The 25,586-nt window shown below is 43.0% G+C and overlaps 1 protein-coding gene across 1 annotated transcript in view; it reads right to left on the reverse strand.

Moving 5' to 3' along the window:
• The window catches only part of slc15a5 (solute carrier family 15 member 5), a 33,778-nt gene that overhangs the window by 5,329 nt on the left and 2,863 nt on the right, over window positions 1–25,586 (reverse strand). Inside the window, exons 2-7 of the mRNA XM_060843218.1 lie at window positions 22,335–22,557; window positions 18,247–18,416; window positions 12,978–13,198; window positions 10,660–10,852; window positions 5,141–5,329; window positions 3,169–3,300 (exon numbers count right to left, since the gene is read on the reverse strand). Of these exons, the coding sequence (XP_060699201.1) occupies window positions 3,169–3,300; window positions 5,141–5,329; window positions 10,660–10,852; window positions 12,978–13,198; window positions 18,247–18,416; window positions 22,335–22,549 (1,120 nt within the window). The 5' untranslated portion in view covers window positions 22,550–22,557. The remainder of the gene's footprint in view (window positions 1–3,168; window positions 3,301–5,140; window positions 5,330–10,659; window positions 10,853–12,977; window positions 13,199–18,246; window positions 18,417–22,334; window positions 22,558–25,586) is intronic.

A 25,586-nucleotide genomic window follows, 5' to 3' on the forward strand; every position in this document is an offset into this window, starting at 1 on the left:
TCCATCCCCCCCGCACTGGGCTCACTCTCCACCCCTCCAGCACTGGGCTCACTCTCCATCCCCCCCTGCACTGGGCTTACTCTCCATCCCCCCCCCCCAACCAAACCACCCCTCCCCCCCACACTGGACTCACTCTCCATCCCCCTGCTCTGAGCAAACTCTCCATCCCCCTTGCACTGGGCGTACTCTCCACCCCACCGCCCCCCCCCCCCCACCCCCCTGCACTGGGATCACTCTCCATCCACCCTGTACTGGGCTCACTCTCCATCCCCCCTGCACTGGGCTCACTCTCCATCCCTCCCTGCACTGGGCTCACTCTCCATCCCCTCTGCACTGGGCTCACTCTCCATCCCCCCTGCACTGGGCTCACTCTCCATCCCTCCCTGCACTGGGCTCACTCTCCATCCCCTCTGCACTGGGCTCACTCTCCATCCACCCTGTACTGGGCTCACTCTCCATCCCCCCCTACATGGGGCTCACTCTCCATCCCCCCCTGCACCGAGCTCACTCTCTATCCCTACCCCCATTACACTGGGCTCACTATCCAACCCCCCTGCACTGGGCTCACTCTACACCCCCCCTTGCACTGGGCTCATTCTCCATCTCTCCCTGCACTGGGCTTACTCTCCATCCCCCCCCCCCCCCCCACACCCCCACACTGGGCTCACTCTCCACCCCACCCCTGCACTGGGCTCACTCTCCATCCCTCCCCTGCACTGGGCTCAATCTCCATCCCTCCCCCCGCACTGGGCTCACTCTCCATCCCCCCTGCACTGGGCTCACTCTCCATTCCCCCCCTGCACTGGGCTCACTCTCCATCCCCCCCTGCACTGGGCACACTCTCCATCCCCCCCTGCACTGGGCTCACTCTCCATCCCCCCTGCACTGGGCTCACTCTCCATCCCCCTGCACTGAGATCACTCTCCATTCCCCACCCCACCCCCCGCACTGAGATCACTCTCCATCCCTCCCCCTGCACTGGGCACACTATTCATCCCCCCACCCCTTCCACCCACACTGGGCTCACTCTCCATTCCCCCCTGTACTGGGCTCACTCTCCATTCCCCCCTGTACTGGACTCACTCTCCATTCCCCCCTGCACTGGGCTCACTCTCCATTCCCCCCTACACTGGGCTCACTCTCCATCCCCCCCCTGCACTGGGCTCACTCTCCATTCCCCCCTTGCACTGGGCTCACTCTCCATTCCCCCCTTGCACTGGGCTCACTCTCCATTCCCCCTGCACTGTGCTGACTCTCCATCCTCCCGAGATTATTCCTGCTGCCTCTATTAAGACCAGAAAAACTTATAAATGATCCTGAATAAAGTATTCATAATCAATGTCTAAATTTATAGATTATATCAAATAGTGTAGAAAAGAAACAGATAGAATGAGCTGCATTCTTATTGCAGTGTTAACTTGTCTCAGTGGCACCAAACTGTCTCTGAGTCTGGAGGCTGTGCTTTTAACTTGAACTTAGGATTTGACAATATCATTCGTATTGATGGTTCAGTGCTACAGTAACAAACTGCTGTCTGTTGCTGTTGATTTGATCTGACTGTTGTGAAAGCTCAAATCACATTTTCTTTCTGATAAGCAGGGAATGCTCCTAGTCCCTTTGGCAATGTTCATCTGCTAACCACTGAAACCTCTTTATTTCTCACTGTCTGTGAAACCTTAGCAGTCAGCTCGAAACATTTGCTACATAACTGCTACTACACTTTCGTAAAGCTTATTCGTGGGCCACGAAGCTCATTGAGCTGACCTGAGTATGTGCTGAAAATGTGTTGCTGGAAAAGCGCAGCAGGTCGGGCAGCATCCAAGGAACAGGAAATTTGACGTTTCGGGCATAAGCCCTTCTTCAGGAATCAGTTTATGCCCGAAACGTCGATTCTCCTGTTCCTTGGATGCTGCCTGACCTGCTGTGCTTTTCCAGCAACACACTTTCAGCTCTAATCTCCAGCATTGCAGACCTCACTTTCTCCTCTTAGACCTGAGTATGTGAAAAGTGCTGAATTAATGCAAGTTTTTTCTTACTCTCTTGTCATTGTTTTTTCACATTTAAGTTTTGCAAGCAAAATGTGAAAGTTGATAGCATCTGCGGAAATGCAGAGCTATCTTAAACTGGTTAATTTAGAAATAGAGGGATCTATGATTAAAGGTACTTTGCCAGCCATCTATTCAATAACCATGTGAGAAGCAATTCTCAGTTTATTTTTCACATGAAAACAGCACTTTTTCTAATGGTGGTTTCTCATAATATATATTCCTGGGATACGTGGTCAGTGAAGCCTGTTTGTGCAGTTGCATCATCTGGCTGAAAGAGAGTAAAATATTGTGAGCAATTCTGGTGGACCATGTGGAGGCTTTGGAGAAGGTGAAAAAAATGATCTTCTGGGATGTTACCTGGATTGGAGTGTATTAGCTATAAGGGAAGGTTGGACCAACTTGGACTGTTTGTACTGGAGCATTGGATGCTGAGGGGCAACCTAACATATATATATTTTACACACACACACATATATATATTATATATATATACATATAAATTATGAGGAGCATGGATAGGATGAATAGTTTTTTTCTCCCCAGGGTGGTAATGTCAAACACAGGGGGCATAGGTTTAAGGTGAAATGGGGCTGGTGGGCGAGGTCTTTAAAGATGTACAGAGCAAGGTTTTTTTTTACACAGAGGGTGGTAGATACCTGGAATGCCCTGCTAGCGGTAGAAGTAAATACGGTAGTAACATTTAAGAGGCATTTAGAGACACAAACAGGCAGGGAAGAGAGGGCTACACATTATATGCAGGCAGATGGGATTAGTTTGGAATGGTCGACACAATATAGTGGGTCGAAGGGCCTGTTCCAGTGCTATACTGTTCTGTGTTCATGTCCGACAGAAGTCTCTACTGAGAATAGAAAGTATTTATTAAGAACCATTAACAACGAACAGAAACCTTTTACTTCAGAGAAAGACCTCTGAAGTTTATCGATATGACCTCTACAGCTGACCAAATGTCTCATGATATGTTTGTAATAAAATCATATTCCCGCTCATGTTCAGTCATTTGTTATGTGATAAGCAAAACCTACTTGTGCTAGATTATGTTTTATTTAACAGCAATCAGCAATTTTTGTTTAAACACAGCCTTTAAGCAAATGGCTCTCACCTCCAGATACTTGGTAGACAGTTTGAATAATCATTGCTCCCACAAAGCAGCCTGAACCATTGAACAGAGTCATGAACTGCATTGCGATGCCTTGAACGCTCTTTGGAGACAGTCTGAATGTAATTAGCATACCTGCAAACAAAGGTAGGCATAAAACTCAACTACCTAAAGTAACTGACTAACTTTCATAGAGCTTTCAGTGCTTGGTATGCTGATTCCTTTGCACTGCAGCTTGCTTGACTTAAGCATTCATTTTATATTTCAAACAATTCATTTCTACATCTATTTAAGCAATAACCAAACTAAAACAAAAGATATCTCTATACAAATTAAAATTATGAATGAGATTTGCACACAATATAATTTTTAAGACAGTTTCCTGAAGATGAATTTTAGTGAATTCTACTTTATAAGTTGTTTAGCTGTCACATTACAATTTCCTGGGGGGCAGACAGCTTAGGAAATTGCTTTAAGTACACCCATTGAGATTTGTAGCAAATGTATTATGAAGAGGATAGCATAGCTCGAATGTAAATTAATATACTGTATATATCCATTTATAAACACCGTATGTATGAAATATATATCATTCTTCCTGGTGAGCACATTAACAGCAAACACTGCCTTTAGATAATATTTTAATGGCACCCTCTCCTGTTGCAAAACCTCCATATTTACTAGTCCAGCATCTGGTTTGATCTTGGTTCATTCAGTATGCAGTAAGGATAGACTGACCCTGGAGCGTGTTCAGAGGAGGTTCACAAAAATGGTCCCAGGAATGAAAAGTTTAACATGTGAGGAATGTTTGAGGACTCTGGGTTTATAGTCAATGGAGTTTAGAAGGCTGAGGGGGAATCTAATTGAAACTTACAGAATACTGAATGGCCTGGACAGAGTAAATGTTTCCATTGGTAAGAGAGAATAGGACCCAAGGGCACAGCCTTAGAGTAAAGGGAAGACCTTTTAGACCAGAGATAAGGAGAAACTTCTTCAGCCAGAGAATAATGATTGTATGGGATTCATTGCCACAGAAGGCTGTGGAGGCCAAGTCATTGAGTATATTTAAGACTGAGATAGGTTCTTGAGTATCAAAGGGATCAAGGGTTACGGGGAGAAAATGGAAAAATGGAATTGACAAACTTATCAAACATAATCGAATGGCGGAGTACACTAAGTGAGCTAAATGGACTAATTTCTGCTCCTATGTCTTATGAGCTTATACATATTTTTATACATAGCAGTGAGCAGCAACAGAGAACCTTACCAAATCAGGATGAAAAAATTAATTCATGGAAAAGTGTGGAGACTAACCCCATGTTCTTTCAATGTGCATCATGGTTCCACTCCAGAAATACACATTTACAGCTTAGTCCGAATATTTTACAGACACAGTGGAAAGGAAATTGGCCATGTGCACTGTCATCAATGTTGACCACAATTATCTGTGTCTTACAATGAGTTCATTCACCAGGGAAACAAATTTGCACAGGAAGAAAAGCACAAGTAGTGGATGTAACTGTCACAGGTATGGTCGGTTTTAACCTGTCCATCCCTGAAAAGGTGATAATGTACCTTGTTCTTTGGCCTTGATGTGCTGGTGGTATAATGTAGCTAATTCTAGGATATAACCTAAAATGAATGGATTTAACTTATGTTGCTATTCTTGCTTTTCCCTGGTTAGGTATGTTCTACCGAAGTGCTTATTGAATGCAGTGCACTCCTCTGCAGCAAGGCTCCACACCGAGAGTAGATGACTACAGCTTTAACACTAGAGTGAGCATTCTCCTTATTCTAATCTAATATTTGGAATATTGTTAAGCAGACAACATTTGTCTTATGTAACATTTGAACTCAGATTTCAGCACGTTCTCTTCCTAGAGCGTTAAACCGTAAAATCTATGCTGTGAATCAAAATGAAAAGTAAAGCCTTTTGCTACATAAATCACCAATCACATAAGAGACCTGTACTTACAAGCAGGAGTGACCAATGCCTCAGAGATTCCAAGCAAGAGGTACTGAGGAGCGAGATGAAAGCAAGGCATTGAAGACACAAGGAGCACCTTTCCAGATAGAGTCTGTTCCACCAGCAGGAAGTTTCTCCTGGTCACCTCTGATATCCCAGCGACCACTATGGACAAGACTGCACAGAGGTGACCTATGACTGGAAAAAGTTGGAAGTCATTGTTAGAAGTCATTGTTGGTTAATGATTAGAAAAGAAGCCCATTCCTCACAGGTCATCCTCACTTGTAGGTTCATTCAACATCAAGGAATACCCTTCTAATCATGTTGTTGTTGCTCTTGTTGCTTCTGCTGGATGCAAAAAATATATATCAAGTATAAACAGATGACGGTATTCATATTGGAGGAGAAAGTGAGGACTGCAGATGCTGGAGATCAGAGCTGAAGATGTGTTGCTGGAAAAGCGCAGCAGGTCAGGCAGCATCCAAGGAGCAGGAGAATCGACGTTTCGAGCATAAGCCATTCCTGAAGAAGGGCTCATGCCCAAAACGTCGATTCTCCTGCTCTTTGGATGCTGCCTGACCTGCTGCGCTTTTCCAGCAACACATTTTCAGAGGGTATTCATATTATCCATATTCAAAATTTTAGGGGAAAAGTAAATTAGTTCTCTAGCATCCCTCTTGGGTGGTGATCCATTCTCCAGACCCAAAGCGCACTCAAAATTGTAGCTTTTTTTTAACTCAAACTTCTATTCAAACTGATATGCATAACGTTGAACACAGTTTGCCAGAAGAATTGACAAATGCTTTTGAGCATTATTTTTAACAAAGGTGTTGGTTGCTTCATAATATTCCTATCCATATTAAAGGGAGTTGTAACTTGGCACATTTTTATTGGTACAATTGAAAATAGGGTTATTAGAAACAAAAAATCAAGTATTTCTAACCAGGATATTTAGTCTGCTATCTGTAGTAAATGACGGAAAGTGACTTTTTAAAAAACTAAAAAAGAACAGTATATCTGGCTTACGAATGTACTGTAGCTACTTTCTCAGTAAATTAAAACAAAATTCGAAAGCATTCAAAATATATGTTCTCACTAAATTCTTGAAGGCCTCAAACTGATGCAATTAATGGAAACCCACAATGATGGTAAATCTGATCTCAGCGCTGAAATCTTATGTGAGCAAGGCTCGCTTCCGGCGCAGTGTTTCTTAAACTGGCACAATAGATCGCAGAAATTTGATGCATCAGACATAATCAGCTTGTGAATTTTGTTTTATATTACTCCTGTGAAGCACCATGGGAGATCTCATTCCATTAAAGGCACTAAATAAATACAAAGTTGTTTGAACTACAATGATCTTTTGCATCAATTTGGCCGGTTTTGGGGGAAAAGTGCAGCCAAGAAAAAAACAGTGCAAACCAGCAGAAACTCCAGAGCCATGTTACTCTACCTTATAATTTGTCTTTTGAGGCCTTTTGAATGAGCCTGAGATTTTTGCCTCCTTCACATTGCCTACTATTCAAACTAACTGTTGTTCACTTTTCCACTTTTCTGGTGCGACTCAATGCACATTGTTGGATCTTGCTGTGCACAAATTTGCTGCTGTGTTTGTCAAAATTACAACAGTCACAGTACTTCAAAACCATTTCATTCACTGTGAAATGACTGAGACAGCCTGAAATCTGCAAGATACTACCTAAAGACATACAAGACTCTTGAGAAGTGGACATCCAGTTTTCTTTACCATTGCTCTATGGTGATGTATCAGTTGTCAAATTGTCCTGAGGGCCAACTAATGGTTACTTAAAAGCTTCATTCCATCTGGGTAGTATTTTATTCATGGTGTGGAGAAGGAGTCCCACACCATACTGAAAGCCTGACAGGTTTAGCTGTGTGAGTTGGTACCAGGCAAGGTACAGAGAGAGACAGTGGGACTGGCATTGGTGTGGGTGTGAAGTTTATTTACTGGTTCTGTGGTCCTATCAGGGACAAAACCATTGCCCTTAAGGTTATTGCTCCCTCTTAACCCCTCACTTCAGATTCTTGAACCCTCCCCTCCCCATTCCCTTTATCCACCCTCTCAGAAATCCATGATCGGGAGCTGTATCATTCCGGCTTCCTCAGCTTTTGAGACTGCCTACAATATTAGCAGTGGCCATTGCTCCCGGCTGACACTTCTGATGGAGAGTTAGTGGCCAAAGCAGAGTCATACTGGACTTAGAACATTAACTCTGCCAGAAATGCTGAGTTTCTCTAGCACTTTGTCATTTTATTTCAGTTCTGCAAAATAGTATCACCTCCCCGAGAAAGGGAGGACGTCTTTCCGGTATGTGATTAATACCACTGCCAATATTATATTGTTATGTACCGTCCACTGGGGAACATAGGTGGACTGTCAGCCAACATTTTAGCCAGGACAGTAAGACTGCAGTTCCCTGTAGAGTCCAGCCCTATTAATCTAGGTTGGAAACAATGCAAGGCTCTGGCCTATGACAGTTCGCATACATTACAGGGTCTCCCTCCTCAACCAAGCATACCCACTGTGGTTCCTCTAGGTGGCACCAGTTTATGGTAATGCAACCATTCAGAAGTTACTGCATGAGGGACTCTTAAAGCGATGCACAAGTGCAACAATCTTAAAGGGACTACAGAGAGCAGTATATGGGCTGTGTAAAGGCACATTAGAAAGAACACTGCCATGACTTATTTCTTTCTCTGCCAGCCCTTCATTCACCTCAACATTTTATCTTGAATTTCCATTGGTCTCAGTAATTGCTTTAAGGATGTGTTTAGGGAAGGAAATGTTTGGGGAGGTGATGACAGTGGTATTATTGCTGGGCTGTTAATCCATAGACCCAGGTAGTGTGCTGGGGACCCAGGTTTGAATTCTGCCATGGTCGATGGTGGAATTTGAGTTCAATAAAAGTCTGGAATTAAGAATCTTATGATGATCATGGGCTATTGGTGATTGTTGGAAAAACCCAACTGGTTCAATAATGTACTTCACAAATGGAAATCTGCCATCGTTACCTAGTCTGGTCTACAAGTGACCCCAGACTCTCAGCAATGTGGTTGACACTTAACTTCCCCTTGGACACTTAGGGATGAGCAATAAATACAGGCCTGGCCAGCGATGCCCACATCCTGTGAATGAACTTAAAAAGATTTCTGGAAAAGGGGGCGATATAACCTTTCACTAAGCACATGGACAGTCACTTGCTCAAACAATTCCTCCGAATCGGATAAGTTATTTTTCTGATTAGATACAGTTTGTTATTCTAGTCATCTTTTTCCAAATATGCCAGCCTGGGGAGAGAAAGTTATTTGCAGGAACTGGTAATACATAAAGCAAACAAGATGAATAAATCATTGCTAACAGCCAAGCTTTGGAAAAAATAAGTTATTCAAGGACAGATGTGACAGCTTAATGTTGGCGCTCATCACCCATGAGGTATGTAGATATTAATCTTCAGTACTATAAAAACATAATATGATGTGTACACCATCTATTGCAGAACTATCACATCTACTATAGTCACTGTGATCTGAAAGAATCAAAAGATGTTTACAAGATCAGACTGTGGAGACTAAAAAAAACCCAGCATTTATTTAACATGATATAAAAATATCAACAGGAACCTTAGATAACTTTCGTGTAGGTTTTCCAAATATGTATTAGTGGTTTTAGGAATAAAGCACTTCCTTTCTTCCCTCCCTCACTCCCATTTCCTTGCCTTGATCTGTTAACCCTTACTTGGATGCAGCTCCACGCTTGCACCCCAGATCTTCCACACCTCATGCAATTACCCATGTGAATTTTGAATGTGGAACTCATCGCAACTGCATCCGATCCTGACTTCACCCCAATGTCACACATTCCAATGGAACAGGAGCCACTGGAGAGACCTCCAGAGCGGGGATCTTTGTTGAACTATTTTCTCTCCCCAGCCATTGAACTATAGGATCACATTTTGCTATACAGACCAAGTTAACTAGACCTCCACAAATCAGAAGTGGACCTGAAATCATCCGCCATATATGGGTTCTGAATTGTCAGAACAGGAAAGGAAAGGTTTATCTAGTTTCACTTCAATCCTCCCAGTAGTTGCATGATGAAACAATAGCAAACATATTTGTTGAGTGTTGTTGGATAAGGACATAAGCATGTGACTAAGGGCGATTGTCTCTGCAACAATGCCCATCATATTAATGTAACATGTACCAAGTCTTCTTATTCATTCATAGGATGAGGCTATTCCAGCATTTACGGACCATCCCAGAGGGCAGTGAAGAGTCAAACACATTGCTGTGGGTCTGGAGTCACATGTAGGCCAGACAAGGTAAGGATGCCAGTTCCCTTCCCTACAGACCATTAGTGAACCTGACATGGTCATCATTAGACTCTCTTACTTCCAGATTGTTATTGAATTCAAATTCCACCATACACTATGGCAGGTCATTGTCTACCACATCATATTAATCTGGCCCTTGCAAAGATGACATCAGCAATAACCTGTGGTGGGAGTTTGAGCCTCCATAAGCACTAGTTCTCAGATACTTTACGAGAACGTTGTATCTGGGTGTCATTTCCTTCACTTTGGATCTTATGCTCATCTCATCTCCCCCATTGTCAAAGGCATGTGCCCAACGAGAAGCTAGATGATGTTCCTGCTGCTTGAGCTAATGGCAGCGGTAAGCCTGTACTGTCGAACCTCTAGTAGACGTGGAAGGCGGACCTGAGTAGGCTGATTTACTGGGTCACAGTTGAAGCCAGCTAAAGTACTGGGCTTGTGAAATGACTTGCATGCAGTTATCAATCATCTGTAATACCGCAATGGTACTCTCTGAGAGCAACAATCTCTCATCCGGCTATGGACAGAGCTCTTCAATTTCATCACTAAAAACCTCCCAGCTTGTCAGTTTCACTGAGGATATCCCTCCTGTTGTGCAGTCCATTTCTACAGTCAACTGGGGTGCAGACACAGCATGGAATTCCTGCACAGATGGGAAAGAGGGAATCCATGCACAAATTCGCATGGAAAAGTCTTTAGCTTTTCTATTGGCTTCCCTTGCTTTCATACAGTTTCCATGCAGCATTCACAACCTGCCCTAGAAAGGGGGCTGGATCGCACTGAGATCTCAACCCAGCGTCATTTACAACAATTTCCCTGCTTCACTTGACATCAAAGGCTTGTTGATTGGCCTGGGAAAATTCCATAATTAAAACTGGAAGTGCCAGCAATATTCAAAGGGTCTAGCAGTATCTGTGCACTGAGAAACAGTGTGCGTGTTTCAGGACTGTGACCTGCTTGATCAAAGTGGATTCCTTGGAACGCTCTGATTTAAATGCTATATTATTGCAAATTCTTTCCCAATTGCAGAAAGCCAGCGGCCCAGGTGGGACCATGGGCTGAAAGGCCCATTCCTGTGCTGTACAGTTCTGTGTTCTATAAGAAAGACAATTTGTAATGGAAAATGTGAACAAAGAGGCAACATTAGTAACCTGTCGGCTATTGAGCGCCTACCCATCTGTGCCAATGGTGATGGTGATAATGGGTCTCTACGAACAGACTGTAAGCAAGCTCCAAGATACTCCAGGAAAGGTACAAGCAGCAATACAGGAAGGAGTCCAATCACATTCAGTGCTGCTATTGGAAGGAGAAATCCCCTCAGGTTCAGGTTCGAGTGCATTGTTTGTATAAAATATGCTGAAGGGATCTGTAGATATAAATGATAATGTTAGCAATGATTTTGACAAACTTTTCTACCATGGAATATAATCGACGCAAGTAAATATCTCTAAATAGAATTCTATACATGAAATTCACTCAAATATTTACAATAATTAAGTTACATGGCATAATATGAAATTTGCAGACTAGGATAGGATAAATAGACAAAATCTTTCCCCTGGGTTGGGGGAGTCCAGAACTAGAGGACGTAGGTTTAGGGTGAGAGGGGAAAAGTGTAAAAGAGACCTAAGGGGCAACTTTTTCGTGCAGAGGGTGAAACGTGTATGGAATGAGCTGCCAGAGGAAGTCGTGGAGGCTAGTACAATCGCAACATTTAAAAGGCATTTGGATGGATACATGAATAGGAAGGGTTTGGAGGGATATGGGCTGGGTGCTGGCATTGGGACTAGATTGGGTTGGGATATTTGGGCGGTATGGACAAGTTAGACTGAAGGGTCTGTTTCCATTCTGTACTTCTCTACGGCACTCTGTCTCTAGTGTAAGATATACACATCGTTAGCTACCAGTAAAAAAATTGCTGCAATGTATCTTGTAATTGTACTCACTGCTTTCACAGTACAGTTGTGGCACAGTGAATGAGTGTCTCAGGTGGGGCCAGTGAAGCAAGTTGATTTGTTCTTGTTGGTGTCCAGCTTCTTGTTTACTACCATTCAGCCAGCCAACCTGATCTTGATGTAAACCTACCCCATACCTTTTAAATATTTATGGATCTAATTCTGCTCCTCCATTTCTTTTTAACGTTTTTTTTCATTCAGTGTTTATTTGCAATCATTATTTATCTAAAAATGCATCAGCTCACAGCAATGTAAAGTTCACTGAACTAACTTTCCTAAAACCTTCAGGAATTGGGCAGTTTGCTTCTTTGCTAAACATGCCATTTTTGTCTTGTCTAAAAACACTGATATATTCAAGACCAGATTATCTGTATAATATATAGACGGAGAACATTAACAGACCCAAGTTTGCCTCTGAATTACATTTTCCAATGTAACAAAACATCTGTTACCTAATATTTTTTCCACATTCACTTTAATACCCTGCCATCTTATTGGAAAACGTTTGAGTTTTTTTACACACTGCTTCAATTATTGGTCTTGATTATTTCCAAAAGTCCTCTATTATGTTTCTCAGAAACAATTTATCTTTTACAAATCAGTCCTTAATTAACCCATACCTCTCCAGGTTTGTATTTTGTTTTGTACTACGAAATGTGACCATTACTGATGTTAGGCTATCTGGTCAATAGTTACTTTGATTATGATTGTATCCTCTATCTTGAATCATTACACTGGTCTGTTCTGTGGAAAAGCTTCAGTACCAAATGATCTTTCAAAGATGATCTGCCATATGTTTTGCTGTGACTCTCTGACTTCCCTTAGCTTTGGGGGTTGCATGGTCATGGGGCTGTTGTCTTTCGCAATTCGAACCACACTGATTGTTTAATTCCTTACCTATATTTCTCTTCTTGTTCCTGTTCATTCCCACCATCATTCTATGAAAACATGACAGAATGCATCCATTCACTATCTCCACAACTCCTTCAATCTGTGCAATGAGATTTCCCATTTCACCTTTAATTATTCCTATGCATTCTTTAACAATAGCATTATTCCTTCTCAAAATGATTTCCCTTTCTCCTTTATGTTCCCTTGCCACCTTTCTTTACATTTTCTAATGTTCTGGCTTGCTCTTTGCATTTTTGACATGTTGCTGGGTTTTATTTTGTGTTATCTGCAGCATTATTTTTTTTCCTTTTGCCTCTTTTCCTTCGCTTTGCTTTGAATTTCGCTGAATGACAAAAGAATGGGGTTAAAGGGGTTGTGAGCTCATTAAAGAAAGGTAATCAGAGGTGATGGAATGCTAGATCATTAGACGATTGATGAGTACATTGAAAGCATTTTCAAGAGATGAAAAAGATTCACCAGAGGTGCACGGAATCATTTCTGGGTTAAAGACAGGATCATTCAACAGGTCACTTACAGCCCTGGGAATGTCTCGTGTGCAACCACAACTGTCTGAGTTATTTCTTTGAAGGATTCACTCGGTTTATTTGAATACACAAACTGTTGCAATGAGCTGAAGCTGTTTACCTGAAGTATGCAAACTCTGTACAGAATCTGAAAGGCAAACAGCGGAATTAATCTGAAAAGGCATTTGACGTTGTTCACATGGGCTTCACTGTACCAGCCACCGTAGTTCTCCTTGGCTCGGTCCAGCCAATTACTCACGTCCCCGCTGATGTGACGGTATCTCACACAGCACATCTTTATTGCATTCACTAAAACACCAAAAAATGTCATCAAGGAGCCACCTGCAAATGAAGATTTAAAGTAAATATACGTTAACGATCACTTTGACATGTTTGCGGATAGATTTGATACTAAGTTTGCAGACAGTCTGGTTCAGCCTCAATAATGTACAAGGAGTAGTGAGCCGGTAGGAAGTGGAGTTTGTAACAGGGACTGACAACAATGGTTTTGGTTTTCCCATTCAGAGGAACAAACCTGCTCACACGCCCATGTGTCTGTCCTCAGCAATGCTCCAGTGAATCACAGCACAAACTGGGGGGACAACATCTCATCGTCAGACTAGCCATTTCCCACCCTTCTGGATTTAAAATAGAGTTCAACACCTTCAAATTGTAAACCCACTCCCACTCCTTTCCTTTCTTTTAGTTTTACTTGTTGCATTCTCTGTCGCTATGTCCTCTCTCCCCTCCCGCCACTCCAATGGGACTGTCTGTTCTTCCCAGTCTGACAGCTAGACCCACCATCATTCTGCCATTCTCATATTCCGATCACTTAACCTGAACTATCAACACCCTTTCTCCCCCAGCACTCTATCCTCTCTAACTATTGCATAAACGCTGCCACCCTCACACTTCACATCAGCTCTGATGAAGTGCCTTCTCTCTCTCTACAGATGCTACCTGACCTACTGTGATTTCTAGCATTTTTTTTTGTTTATCTGGAGGAAGTTTATGCATGTCCAGTACTAGATGTGGGATAAGCAGCCAGAACTTAACAAACACTGAAAAGTTGAGACAAGTATAGTGGAACTGGACTTTATCAGCGGGACAATGTGTGGCCTTAACATTGGCTTTTCAGGTGATATTGCAGAGGGGCAGCATGTAGATACAAAGTAGGGTAGATCCTGTGAGGTAGATCAGTGAGAATGTGAAGTAGGGACACTGCAATGGATTCTCTGGTTGTGACTCAATGGATGAAATGGAGTCCTGTCCAATTGAACAAAAGGGGAGCGGTATTGGAGAAGAATGATATGACTTAGTCCCAGCTTCCATCGAAAATCTGAACAACCTTCAACTGTTTGAGGATGGTGTAGTGATTGGAACAAGGTTAGCCAGGTGGGCCTCATAAGTATGAGTTCCCTGATTGGGGCTGTTAGCCTGGTCCAATCAGGGAGACCTGGCTGACAGATATAAACAGGAATGTCAAGAGTTCTGCTCATTCTAGGAGCTGGCTCTGAGGGAGCTGAATCTGTGTCACATACAATGTAAAATTAAGGGTGATTGGTTACGTAATACTGGCCTTCATGAAGTTTCTTTTCAGATGGGTTCTGGGAAAATGTGGCCATTTGTTCCATAAGTGGAGTATGCAATTGTGACTGTGTCCATCCACGTTAGACCCTTATCTACATATTGAGTTCCTCTTCCTAAGAAATCCAGTCTTGGTGGCATCACAACCACAAAGCTTGTCATCCCTCTATAAATAGTCCCCCAACCATGTGACTAAAAAAAAGGTTTCAAAAACTATTGGTAGGTCAACACTTTGAAGAAAATCACTTTGATATGGTGCTAGGGAATAATCCTGTCTGGAGAGATTCATACATGAAATTCTGGGAGAGACGGGCTTGGGTTTGAGAGGCAGCTACATGGACAACAGATCAAGGATGTGGGACGAAACTGAGGCCAGAAATGGGACAACTGTTTCCAAAGATGGCAGGGCCAAGTGCTGTTCTTTAAGGAGAGAAGGGATAATGATAATTTGAAAAAGAAGGCAACATTATCCCAAGAGAGTTCCAGATTGATATCCGCTAACATGGGAGCCCAGAAGGGAAATTGTATGGTCAGCAGTTTAAAGCAGTTGAAGCCTGACAACGCCATGAGGGAGGGAGTTCCAGGACTTCAACAGAGCAACAATGAAAGAACCAGAGATATGCTTCCAAATCGAGATGGGCATTGGACATTTGTGACTTGGAAAGAATCTTGTTGGTGATTGCATTTCTGTGTCCACCCATTAGTTTTGCTTTCTGACGTCTGTGTTGGTGCAGTGTCAGGTAGGTAGGCTATATGTCCCAACAATTATCTGATCAAATCAAACAACATCTTCCTCCCATTTTTCGTAACAGGCAAAGTACAGATCATTTTCAACCCACTCAAACTTGTAAAACCTGAAACAGAATGCCTATCATTCGATGTGATTCTGTGATTGGACAGTGCTTGCTGAACAATCCTGAGTAACAACATGAAAAGCCAATGTAAGATAACCAACAACCCATTGTCTGCAAATAAAAAGAATATGTTTTAGCCCTACCATTCTTTCTTAATTACCAAGACACTTGGGGAACCAATGGTTTCCTTCATGGCAGCACCTTGTCCAGTCAGAATTGACTTGCCCATAAATCAGCCCCAGTTTTCTCCTGTAGTGTCACTGTTTGAAATTTGGCATTCTTGCATTGGTCCTGATGAGTGCAAGATGAAAACCTCCAGCAACATGCCTCTCTTTTCAGCAATGTTTCATATCTCTGACATCACTTCCTCACCCTGAGCCATTGCTTTAGTTTTCCTAAATGAATCTGTACAGTAACCTGGATCATATTGAAAGCAATGTGGGCTGGAAGACAGAGAGAGAGAGAGGAGGAGGAGGATTGTAGGACAGAGCCTTTGCCCTGGCCTATCACTTTAACTGATGATGATGTTAATGTTAACCTGTTGGTGCTGGGGAATTATTAGTTTTAATTCATTGTGATAGTACCATACATCAGAATCACCGCACAGATTGCAGCACTGCTAAAAAGGAATCACTGAAACAAACCAAGCACATAATTAATTTAAGGATGTCAGCATTACCATTTGGCAGAGGTTTTCCAGCTCACTGCTCCTAAAATGTCAAGCACAATTTCCTTGTGCCAGGGTAATTCAGTTTCTACGTACCAATTTGCAATGATACTCATAGGTGCCACTATAAGTGAAACAATTTGAAATCAGATCCATTATCGAAGCTGCAAATAGCACTGACTCCACAAGAATCACTATCAACATACCATCTAACTGCTCCCTGAGCTGCCTTTAGTGACAGCACTGAATGAACCTGAATCAGTTATGGAACAATGTTAATGACCAGCTTCAATCTTCGAAGGGGCCTGTTTGACAACTTTCACAGACTGCTCAGAGCTGTGATAACTAAACTATGGACGTTGTATCGCTAAGTATCTTTGGACCTGAAACAGTGACTTTCAGAGCTCACTTTAATTGCCACTATGTTAACACACTTCGGTTCAGATGCCTTGAGCATGTTTTACTGTACTGTCTCAGCAATTGCATTTACATGGCTCCTTTAATCATCCTGAGGCACAGTGCAGAGGAATAAGAAATTAGATGGCCCTTGGATCAAACAATGTGATGTTGGGAGGAGTGAAGAGAAGCTTAGTTATGTGGATGAGTTTTAAGGAGAGTCTAAAAAGACTTAAGGAGAGATGAAAGGCAGAGTGCTTAGGAAGAGAGAGTGGCCAACTAAAGACATTGCCACTGACCAAGGTGGGTGGGGGGAGGGGTGATGGGGGTGGGGGGAGTGGCATAGGGAGGAAGAATGATCCCCAAGAAGATGGAGTCAGCACCAGTTTGCAGAGATGGAGGAGATTACAGAGATGTGGGGTGGGGGTCAATATCACGAAGGTAATGAAATATAAAGATGAGAAATTTAATTCTCAGGAACTGGCAAGTGGGGGCCAACAAAGATTCAGGAAGCGGGATACATTTTTTTTTAACTCTGAGGCTGAAAGAGACAGAAATGTTTGATGGGGCTTCAAGTTTTTTCCTGACTTCCATTGACTCTGAGCAGCTCCTTAACATTACACTCTGTCTGTATGCACTGCTTGTGCTCTTGGGGCCCATGTTAGACCACAATGTTAATGACCTTGGACAAACGAGAGGGTTTCGGCAGAAAGTAAGGAGAAATTGCTTCCACTGGGAGGAAGAGTCAGGAACTCAAGGCCAATGGTTTCAGATAAAAACAGAGCAGATTTAATGCACTACCTGAAAGAATGATGAAGCAGAATTGAAAATAAAATCCAACAGGGAATGATGTAATGATTTTAAAAGGGAACATTCTTAGGGTGATGAAGAGTGGGACTGAATGAATAGCTGTTTCAGTCAGCCAGCACAGGCAGAATTAGCCAAATGGCCTCCATTTCAAATAGTGTAGAAAGGCTGTTGCACAAAACATCGATTCTCCTGCTCCTCAAATGCTGCTTGACCTTCTATGCTTTTCTAGCACCACACTCTTGACAGTGTGGAAACAGGCTATTTGGCCCAACAAGTCCACACTGACCCTCCCAAGCATAACCCATCCAGATGCATTCCCCTACCCTAACCCCTGACTAATCCACCTAACCAACAATTTAGCATGGCCAATTCACCTAACCTGTACATCTTTGGACTGTGGGAAGAAACCAGAGCAAATCCACACAGACATGGGGAGAATGTGCAAACTCCACACAGATAGTTGCCTGAGACTGGAATTAAACCCAGGTCCCTGGTGCTGTGGGGCAGCAGTGCTAACCACTGAGCCATTATGCCATCCATATTTGTGCTGTATGATTGTAGCATCCATGCACGAGCCCTCAGAGCAAGCTGTGGACCAAGAAATGACTCTGTATGCACATGTAATTGGCTGCCTTGCCTCTTTCTCTTCCATGCAGTGAGTTTAGAGACTATGATAACCATAAGTTTCTGTTGGACTGGAGTTGGTTGCTATTGTTGAATGAACCTTGGGTTGGAAATGGGGATGGTTTGCGGATTCCTCCAAATATGTGGAAGCCTGTCCCACTGAAGATGTCTACCTAGTACATCATTTAGATATGTTTGTAACAGGCTGGGAAAGATTGCTGCATAATCTGGCATCAGGCAGTCTGTAATGTGGGAATTCACATTACTGCCATATTGCAGCAAGATATAGAATACATCTTGTGTTTGATGCTGCATTACTGGCATCAGGAATACATTTAATTAAAATTCAATATTCCCAGAATGATTTCAGTCTGCAAACAATCACGGGAAAATTTCATGGCAACACAAGTCTTACCAAAGTGGCTAGTTATTGAATTACTGGTTCCCCTTACCTGACTTTGGTCGGTATATTAGTCGGTTCTGCACCATGTGAATAGTCAGAAGGGTCATCAGTATGGATGCAAAAGGAATAAGGAAGCCTAGGTTTTTCGCTATGGATTGTTGAATATAGGCAATGCCCACAAAGACAACTGCAGAGTTCAAGCTCACAAACCAGTGAAACCTGTGTAAAGATAGATCAGAAGTTCCAGGTGAATGTAAAATGGTATATATGGGTTGATTTGCATGGTCATCTTAAATTTTTAATAATATTAGTTGACTATGAAGCATTGAAGCTTCAGGCCCTGTTCTTCTCTGTGCTGTCATCCACAACTAATCGCAAGGTTATCATTGTCCAGCAACCTTTTGCTTTCTCTTGATCACAGGACTCCCATTTTGCTCCACCAGTCACCTCTTGCCCAGTCAACACCTTTCTTGTGTTGCAGCACCTGTCTGGCGATCTCCCCCTCCCCCACCTTGTCGAATGCAAGGGAAATAGAAAGCAATCTAATACTGGAACCTCTGGTATTCCACCCAGAAAACCTTCAAATCAGAATGATAAAAGACTTGAGTCTCTGGGAGTTTTTTTTAACCATTCATGAGATATGGGCATCAGTGACTCAACCAGTATTTATTGTCCATTCCTAAATGGCCAAGAGAGTTAATGGTGAGGTGCCTTCTTAAATCACTGTGGACATTGGGGTGTAGGGACACACACAGTGCTGTTAGCAAGGGAATTCCAGCACTTTCACCCAGTGACAGCAAAAGAACATTGATATTGTTCCAAGTCAGGATGGTCCTGGCCAAGGAGGGGACTTGCTGTCCTTATCCTGCTGAGACAGTAGAGGCTACTGGTTTGGAAGGTGCTATTAGAGGAGTTAAGACAGGAGTTAAAACTCTGTGCTGTATAATACTACAACATCAAAACAAACCATACAGGTAAAAATCTCCAGATCCTATACAGCCATAAAGAGAGAAAAATGGGCAGGGACAGTGAGTGTGCAAATATTACAGAGCAGAAAGAAGCAAAGAAATGTTTATAGAAAGAAAAATGTAATGACTTTATCAGTGAGCAACAATGGACATGGATTAAATTAGATTATGAGTTCCATTCACGCTGATCCGTACATCAACACATTTATACAAATGCACTCACACAAGTTAACAAATGTTGTGACTATTAAGGAACACATCCTGCAGCAGAAACCAAATATGATTTTTTCCTGAGAAACAATCTTCTCTGTGTTGCAAATCATTCAAGATTTCACACATAGTAATGAATTTTATGAAATCCTTATTGATAGGAATAATCTGTACAAGATAGAACTTTAGTCAATAAAACAAAAAAAATCAAAGAACTGCAGATGCTGGAAATCAGAAACAAAAATAGAAATTGCTGGAAAAGCTCAGCAGCTCTAGCAGCATCTGTGGAGAGAAGTTAAAATCACACACCACCAGGTTATAGTCCAACAGGTTTATTTGGAAGCACTAGCTTTCGGAGTGACGCTCCTTCATGTGATAAAGGAGCAGTGCTCTGAAAGCTAGTGCTTCCAATTAAATCTGTTGGACTATAACCTGGTGTTGTGCGATTTTTAACTTTGTACACCCCAGTTCAACACCAGCATCTCCAAATCATGACTAATGTGGAGAGATGTCAGAGTTAACGATTTGGGTCGATCAGAGTTAACGTTTTGGGTCTGGTGATCCTTCCTCAGAACTGGACCACAGCCTTTGCTTTGGGAAGAGTTGCTTGTTCGAAGTGAAAGACTATGTTCTATGTTGTACAGAGCGATAGGTGCATGCTTAACACACCCACACTAAGAACACAACCTGCTCTTTGATCAGTGAGCTTCACTCCAGTGAGAGAAGAGGAACATTTCAGTGAAGACTAGCCTGTTTTGAAGAGCAACATGTATATGGCAGAAGGGAGTTCCTTCGGATCAAAATCCACATTCCTTGCATAAAATGTAATTTCTTTTTCCATTAAATATACTATATCTGCTTTTCCAGCCACAGAGGCTCGGCTTGTTAGTGCTGCACTCAATTTTTCTTTAATCTATTTCTTATCAGAAACGAATCCTTTTTCTTTACCAGCCTACTATAACTAGGTGTAAATTTATTGCAATCTGATGCAACTCCCATTTATTGCACATGCTATTGTGTGATATCATTGGAAAAGGATTGCTCAACACTGAGGTGGTACTGAGACAGTGTTTCAAATGCTGCATGAGGCTCCTTGTGAGATTGCATGCTAATACAGGCAGGTTTGTTGGCACAGAGTTCAGTACAGTGCCCAGGGATTCAACATGTAGCAAAACTTCATTGTGCTTAGAGATCTGTCGTTGTTGTTTATGGTCTAAAGTTGTCAGTCTTCTGGTGTTTATTATCTCTATTATTCCAAACTGCTTCAGCCCCACACTTGATAGTTTGAGAAATGTTTATCTATCTTCTACGTGAAATTTGTTACATTAAGGATAGGTGACAGCTCACTAACTAATTAAAAAGTTGTGGCTACAACTGTACTTCCTCGCCCTGAGTGCCAAACTGAGGCTAACTGTCTAGCATGGTACTGAGGGGGTGTTACACTGTTGGAGATGCCATCATTCTGCTCAAACTCTAAAGTGAAGCCAATCTGCCCTCTCATGTAATTGTAAAATATCCCACAACCACTACATGAAGAAGAAAAGAGAAGGGAAGGCTCCTCCTAATATCTTGGCTAATATCTTTCCCTCAACTAACATCACTAAAACATATCAACAAGTCATTCATGGAATCCCTACAGTGGAGAAGCAGACTATTCAGCCCATTGAGTCCACACCGATCCTCCAAAGAGCATCCCACCCAAACCTACCCTTCCACCCTAACCCTGCAACCCTGCATTTCCCAGGCTAACTCATCTAGCTTGCACATCCCTGGAGATGCTGGGCAATTTAACATGGCCAATTCACCTAACTTGCACATCTTTGGACTGTGGGAGGAACTGGAGCACCCGGAGGAAACTCACACAGACACTGGAAGTATGTGCAAACTCCACACAGACAGTTGCATGAGGCTGGAGTCAAACCTAGGTCCAAAGTGCTGTGAGACAACAGTGCTAACCATTGAGCTGCCCTTGGTGGTAATTATTCCATTGCCATTTGTGGGAACTTGTGATGTGCAAATTGATGGTGGCATTGTCTGTACTTTAACAGTGCCTATACTTCAAAAGTACCTTCTTGACTGTATTGACTGTGCTGCTTTGAGACATCTCGAGATCATGAAAATTGTTATATATATGCACACCTTTCTTTACCACCAACCACTTTTTTGCCGTGACTCCATAATTTGAAATAAGTGGAAATAGAACATTATATGAAAACAGAAAGTACAGGCAAAACTCAGCAGGTCTGACAGCGTCTGTAGAAAGACAGAAACTTAGTTAACGTTTCAAGTTGATAATGGTTCGCCTTTAGATCTAAATGAAGATTAGACTTACAGTGTGGAAACAGGCCCTTCGGCCCAACAAGTCCACACCGACCCGCCGAAGCGCAACCCACCCATACCCCTACATTTACCCCTTACCTAACACTACGGGCAATTTAGCTTGGCCAATTCACCTGACCCGCACATCTTTGGACTGTGGGAGGAAACTGGAGCACCCGGAGGAAACCCACGCAGACACGGGGAGAACGTGCAAACTCCACACAGTCAGTCGCCTGAGTCGGGAATTGAACCCGGGTCTACAGGCGCTGTGAGGCAGCAGTGCTAACCACTGTGCCACCGTGCCGCCCAGGAGTAAATAGCAGAACTTCTTCAACATCAGTTTTCCTGGAAGTGACATGGCAGAGAATTAAACACGAAAGTAAAAACATAATATTGCTTAAAATCTGAAATAAAACATACTGGAAATATTCAGGTTAGGTGGCATCTGTGTGGACAGACGAACATGGTTCACGTTTCAATGTCAGTATGATTACCCTTCAGGGACTGAAGAAAGGAAGGAATCATATCATTGTTTTCACAAACGACAGCAAAATAAGGAGGTGTCCAACACCAATATACCTTAGTGGTATTCCTTTATTAAGAAAAAGCAAACAAACAAAAGCCCAGGAAGTACACTCACCAGTTGAAGAATGTTCGAAGTTGACTTTGATCGTATTCCTGAAGGAAGTAAGCACTGAATGGACAAACAACAGCCCGGATTCCACCAGAACCCAAGGATGCTGACAGGAGACCAATGTAAAACAGCACAGTCTGCTCTCCCTTGTCAAGAGCATCAATGTTCTGGTGAGTATCAATGTAGAAATCCTCAAAGGGGAATGCAACGGCAGGCAGCATAATAGTACCTTCAGTGAACAAACAGAAAGCCATTAGCAAGTTAATCACCCATTGTTTAATTTATAGAGCAGCTTAACACAATTTAAGACATTCCAAAACATGTTGGAAATAATGTCTACTCTCAGAAAACACAGCCACCAATTTGACAAGCAAAGGACAAAATTCGTCAAGCAACTTCTAAACAGCAAAGTATTTGGAGGATCGACTGATGTTTTTCCCTGTTGTTAGTTGAAGGAAGAATGTTTGTCACAGGATTATCTGATTTTCCTCAATGTTATAAGGGAGGATGTATGACGTCAATCCCGAACATACATGCAAGGATTCACTTTAACATTACAACCCCAGTGACAGGGCCACACTTTCTAATTTTGAGGAAGCCCTGTTACATTAGCAGAGTTAAAAATCACACAACACCAGGTTATAGTCCAACAGGTTTAATCGGAAGCACAAGCCCCTGATGAAAGAGCAGCACCCCGAAAGCTAGTGTACTTCCAATTAAACCTGTTGGACTATAACCTGGTGTTATGTGATTTTTAACTTTGTACACCCCAGTCTAACACCAGCATCTCCAAATCATTACATTAGCAGAGTCATCTTTCAGTCAAGATATCAAACTTAGGTTCTGTCTGACTTTTCAAGTTGATGTAAAGGATCACTTGCGTAAAAACAATGACAGCAGATGCTGGAGACCAGAGTCTAGATTAGAGTGATGCTGGAAAAGCACAGCAGTTCAGGCAGCATCCGAGGAGCAGGAAAATGCAACAATTTGAAGGTGAGCAGGAAGAATTTCCCTTGTATTCTGTTTACCATGTATTAACCAACATCACAAACACATTTTGTGGAGAACTTTCATAACATTGTACTTATTTTATATATTGATGAGCAATCTCACAATGCAACAGCCCACGCATATGCATGCATTTGCATAGCCACCAAATGAGTCACATTATATTTTTAGCGACTACTATAAGTCACCTCGACTGTGTGAGAGATTCTGTTGTACATAAATAAGGCCTATGACGCCTGTTCAGGATGCTCTTGGAGAGACTTGTGAGCAAAGTAGGTATTGATTGGACTTTCAGTAGTCTACTGAGGCTAAGCAGTGTCTGCCAATTAGAAGGGCTCTTGCCCGAAACGTCAATTCACCTGCTCCTTGGATGCCGCCTGACCTGCTGAACTTTTCCAGCAACACATTTTTCAGTTCTGCCAATTAGAAGACTTGTTTAAAAAGAAGCACTTTAAAATGAAGTCTGGAAGAGCAGAAATTTCAGAAGCGTTCTGATTCAGAGCAGCAGAGTGGGTTGCCTCAGTTTGCAATCACCACCCTCACATTTTCATTTCCCACCACTTCTGTCCCTCGCATCAGGAATTACTCGAGGGTGGTACAAGTTCGAAGGAGGCCCAGTTTTGAGATGGTTGCATGATCAGGCCACCCTCAGTGATGCCAATGTGTGCCAGCAGCTGGCAATCAGCCCTGAGGTCCAGTTTCTGGCAGGTACCACGCCTGCTGGTTTATGCTGGAAGGAGCTGATCAATTATCTAATTACTGTTTGTGGGAATGTGGTGTGTGTATTCTGGCAAATACATTCCTCCCAATTACAACAGTGACTGCACTGCAAGCATAATTTATTGACTGGAAAATACTCTGGAATATCCTGAGGATATGAAATACACTAAACTGATGAAAGTTATTTGTTTATTGCAAACCAAAACTGTGTACTTCAATTATTAAGGAGAAAGTGAGGTCTGCAAATGCTGGAGATCAGAGCTGAAAATGTGTTGCTGGAAAAGCGCAGCAGGTCAGGCAGCATCCAAGGAACAGGAAATGCGACATTTCGGGCATAAGCTCTTCATCAGGAATGAGGAAAGTGTGTCCAGCAGGCTAAGATAAAAGGTAGGGAGGAGGGACTTGGGGGAAGGGCGATGGAGATGTGATAGGTGGAAGCAGGTCAAGGTGAGGGTGATAGGCCGGAGTGGGGTGGGGACAGAGAGGTCAGGAAGAAGAGTTAGGAGGGCGGTGCTGAGTTCGAAGGATTCGACTGAGACAAGGTGGGGGGAAGGGAAATGAGGAAACTGGAGAAATCTGAGTTTATCCCTTGTGGTTGGAGGGTTCCCAGGCGGAAGATGAGGCGCTCTTCCTCCAACCGTCGTGTTGTTATGGTCTGGCGATGGAGGAGTCCAAGGACCTGCATGTCCTTGGTGGAGTGGGAGGGGGAGTTAAAGTGTTGAGCCACGGGGTGGTTGGGTTGGTTGGTCTGGGTGTCCCAAAGGTGTTCCCTGAAATGTTCCGCAAGTAGGCGGCCTGTCTCCCCAATATAAAGGAGGCCACATCGGGTGCAGCGGATGCAATAGATGATGTGTGTGGAGGTGCAGGTGAATTTGTGGCGGATATGGAAGGATCCCTTGGGGCCTTGGAGAGAAGTAAGGGAGGAGGTGTGGGCGCAAATTTTTCATTTCTTGCGGTTGCAGGGGAAGGTGCCGGGATTGGAGGTTGGGTTGGTGGGGGGTGTGGACCTTAACCTCCTTCCACCTATCACATCGCCCCTCCCCCAGGTCCCTCCTCCCTACCTTTTATCTTAGCCTGCTGGACACACTTCCCTCATTCCTGATGAAGGGCTTATGCCCGAAACATCGAATTTCCTGTTCCTTGGATGCTGCCTGACCTGCTGCGCTTTTCCAGCAACACATTTTCAGCTACTTCAATTATTAGTTAACTTTACATCTTTTCTGCCTAAATATATATGAAATGGGGAGGCATTGGCATCATGGTATTGTCACTGGACTAGTAATCTTAATAGCTGAAAATGTGTTGCTGGAAAAGCACAGCAGGTCAGGCAGCATCCAAGGAGCCGGAGAATCGACGTCTGATCTCCAGCATCTGCAGTCCTCACTTTCTCCTAGTAATGTTAATAGACCTAAGGCTAAAATCTTGTTCCTGTTCCTTGGATGCTGCCTGACCTGCTGCGCTTTTCCAGCAACACATTTTCAGCTCTGATCTGCAGACCTCACTTTCTCCTCTAAGGCTAAAATCCCACTG

The sequence above is a fragment of the Hemiscyllium ocellatum genome, chromosome 23 (assembly GCF_020745735.1).
Source record: "Hemiscyllium ocellatum isolate sHemOce1 chromosome 23, sHemOce1.pat.X.cur, whole genome shotgun sequence".
NCBI lineage: Eukaryota > Metazoa > Chordata > Chondrichthyes > Orectolobiformes > Hemiscylliidae > Hemiscyllium > Hemiscyllium ocellatum.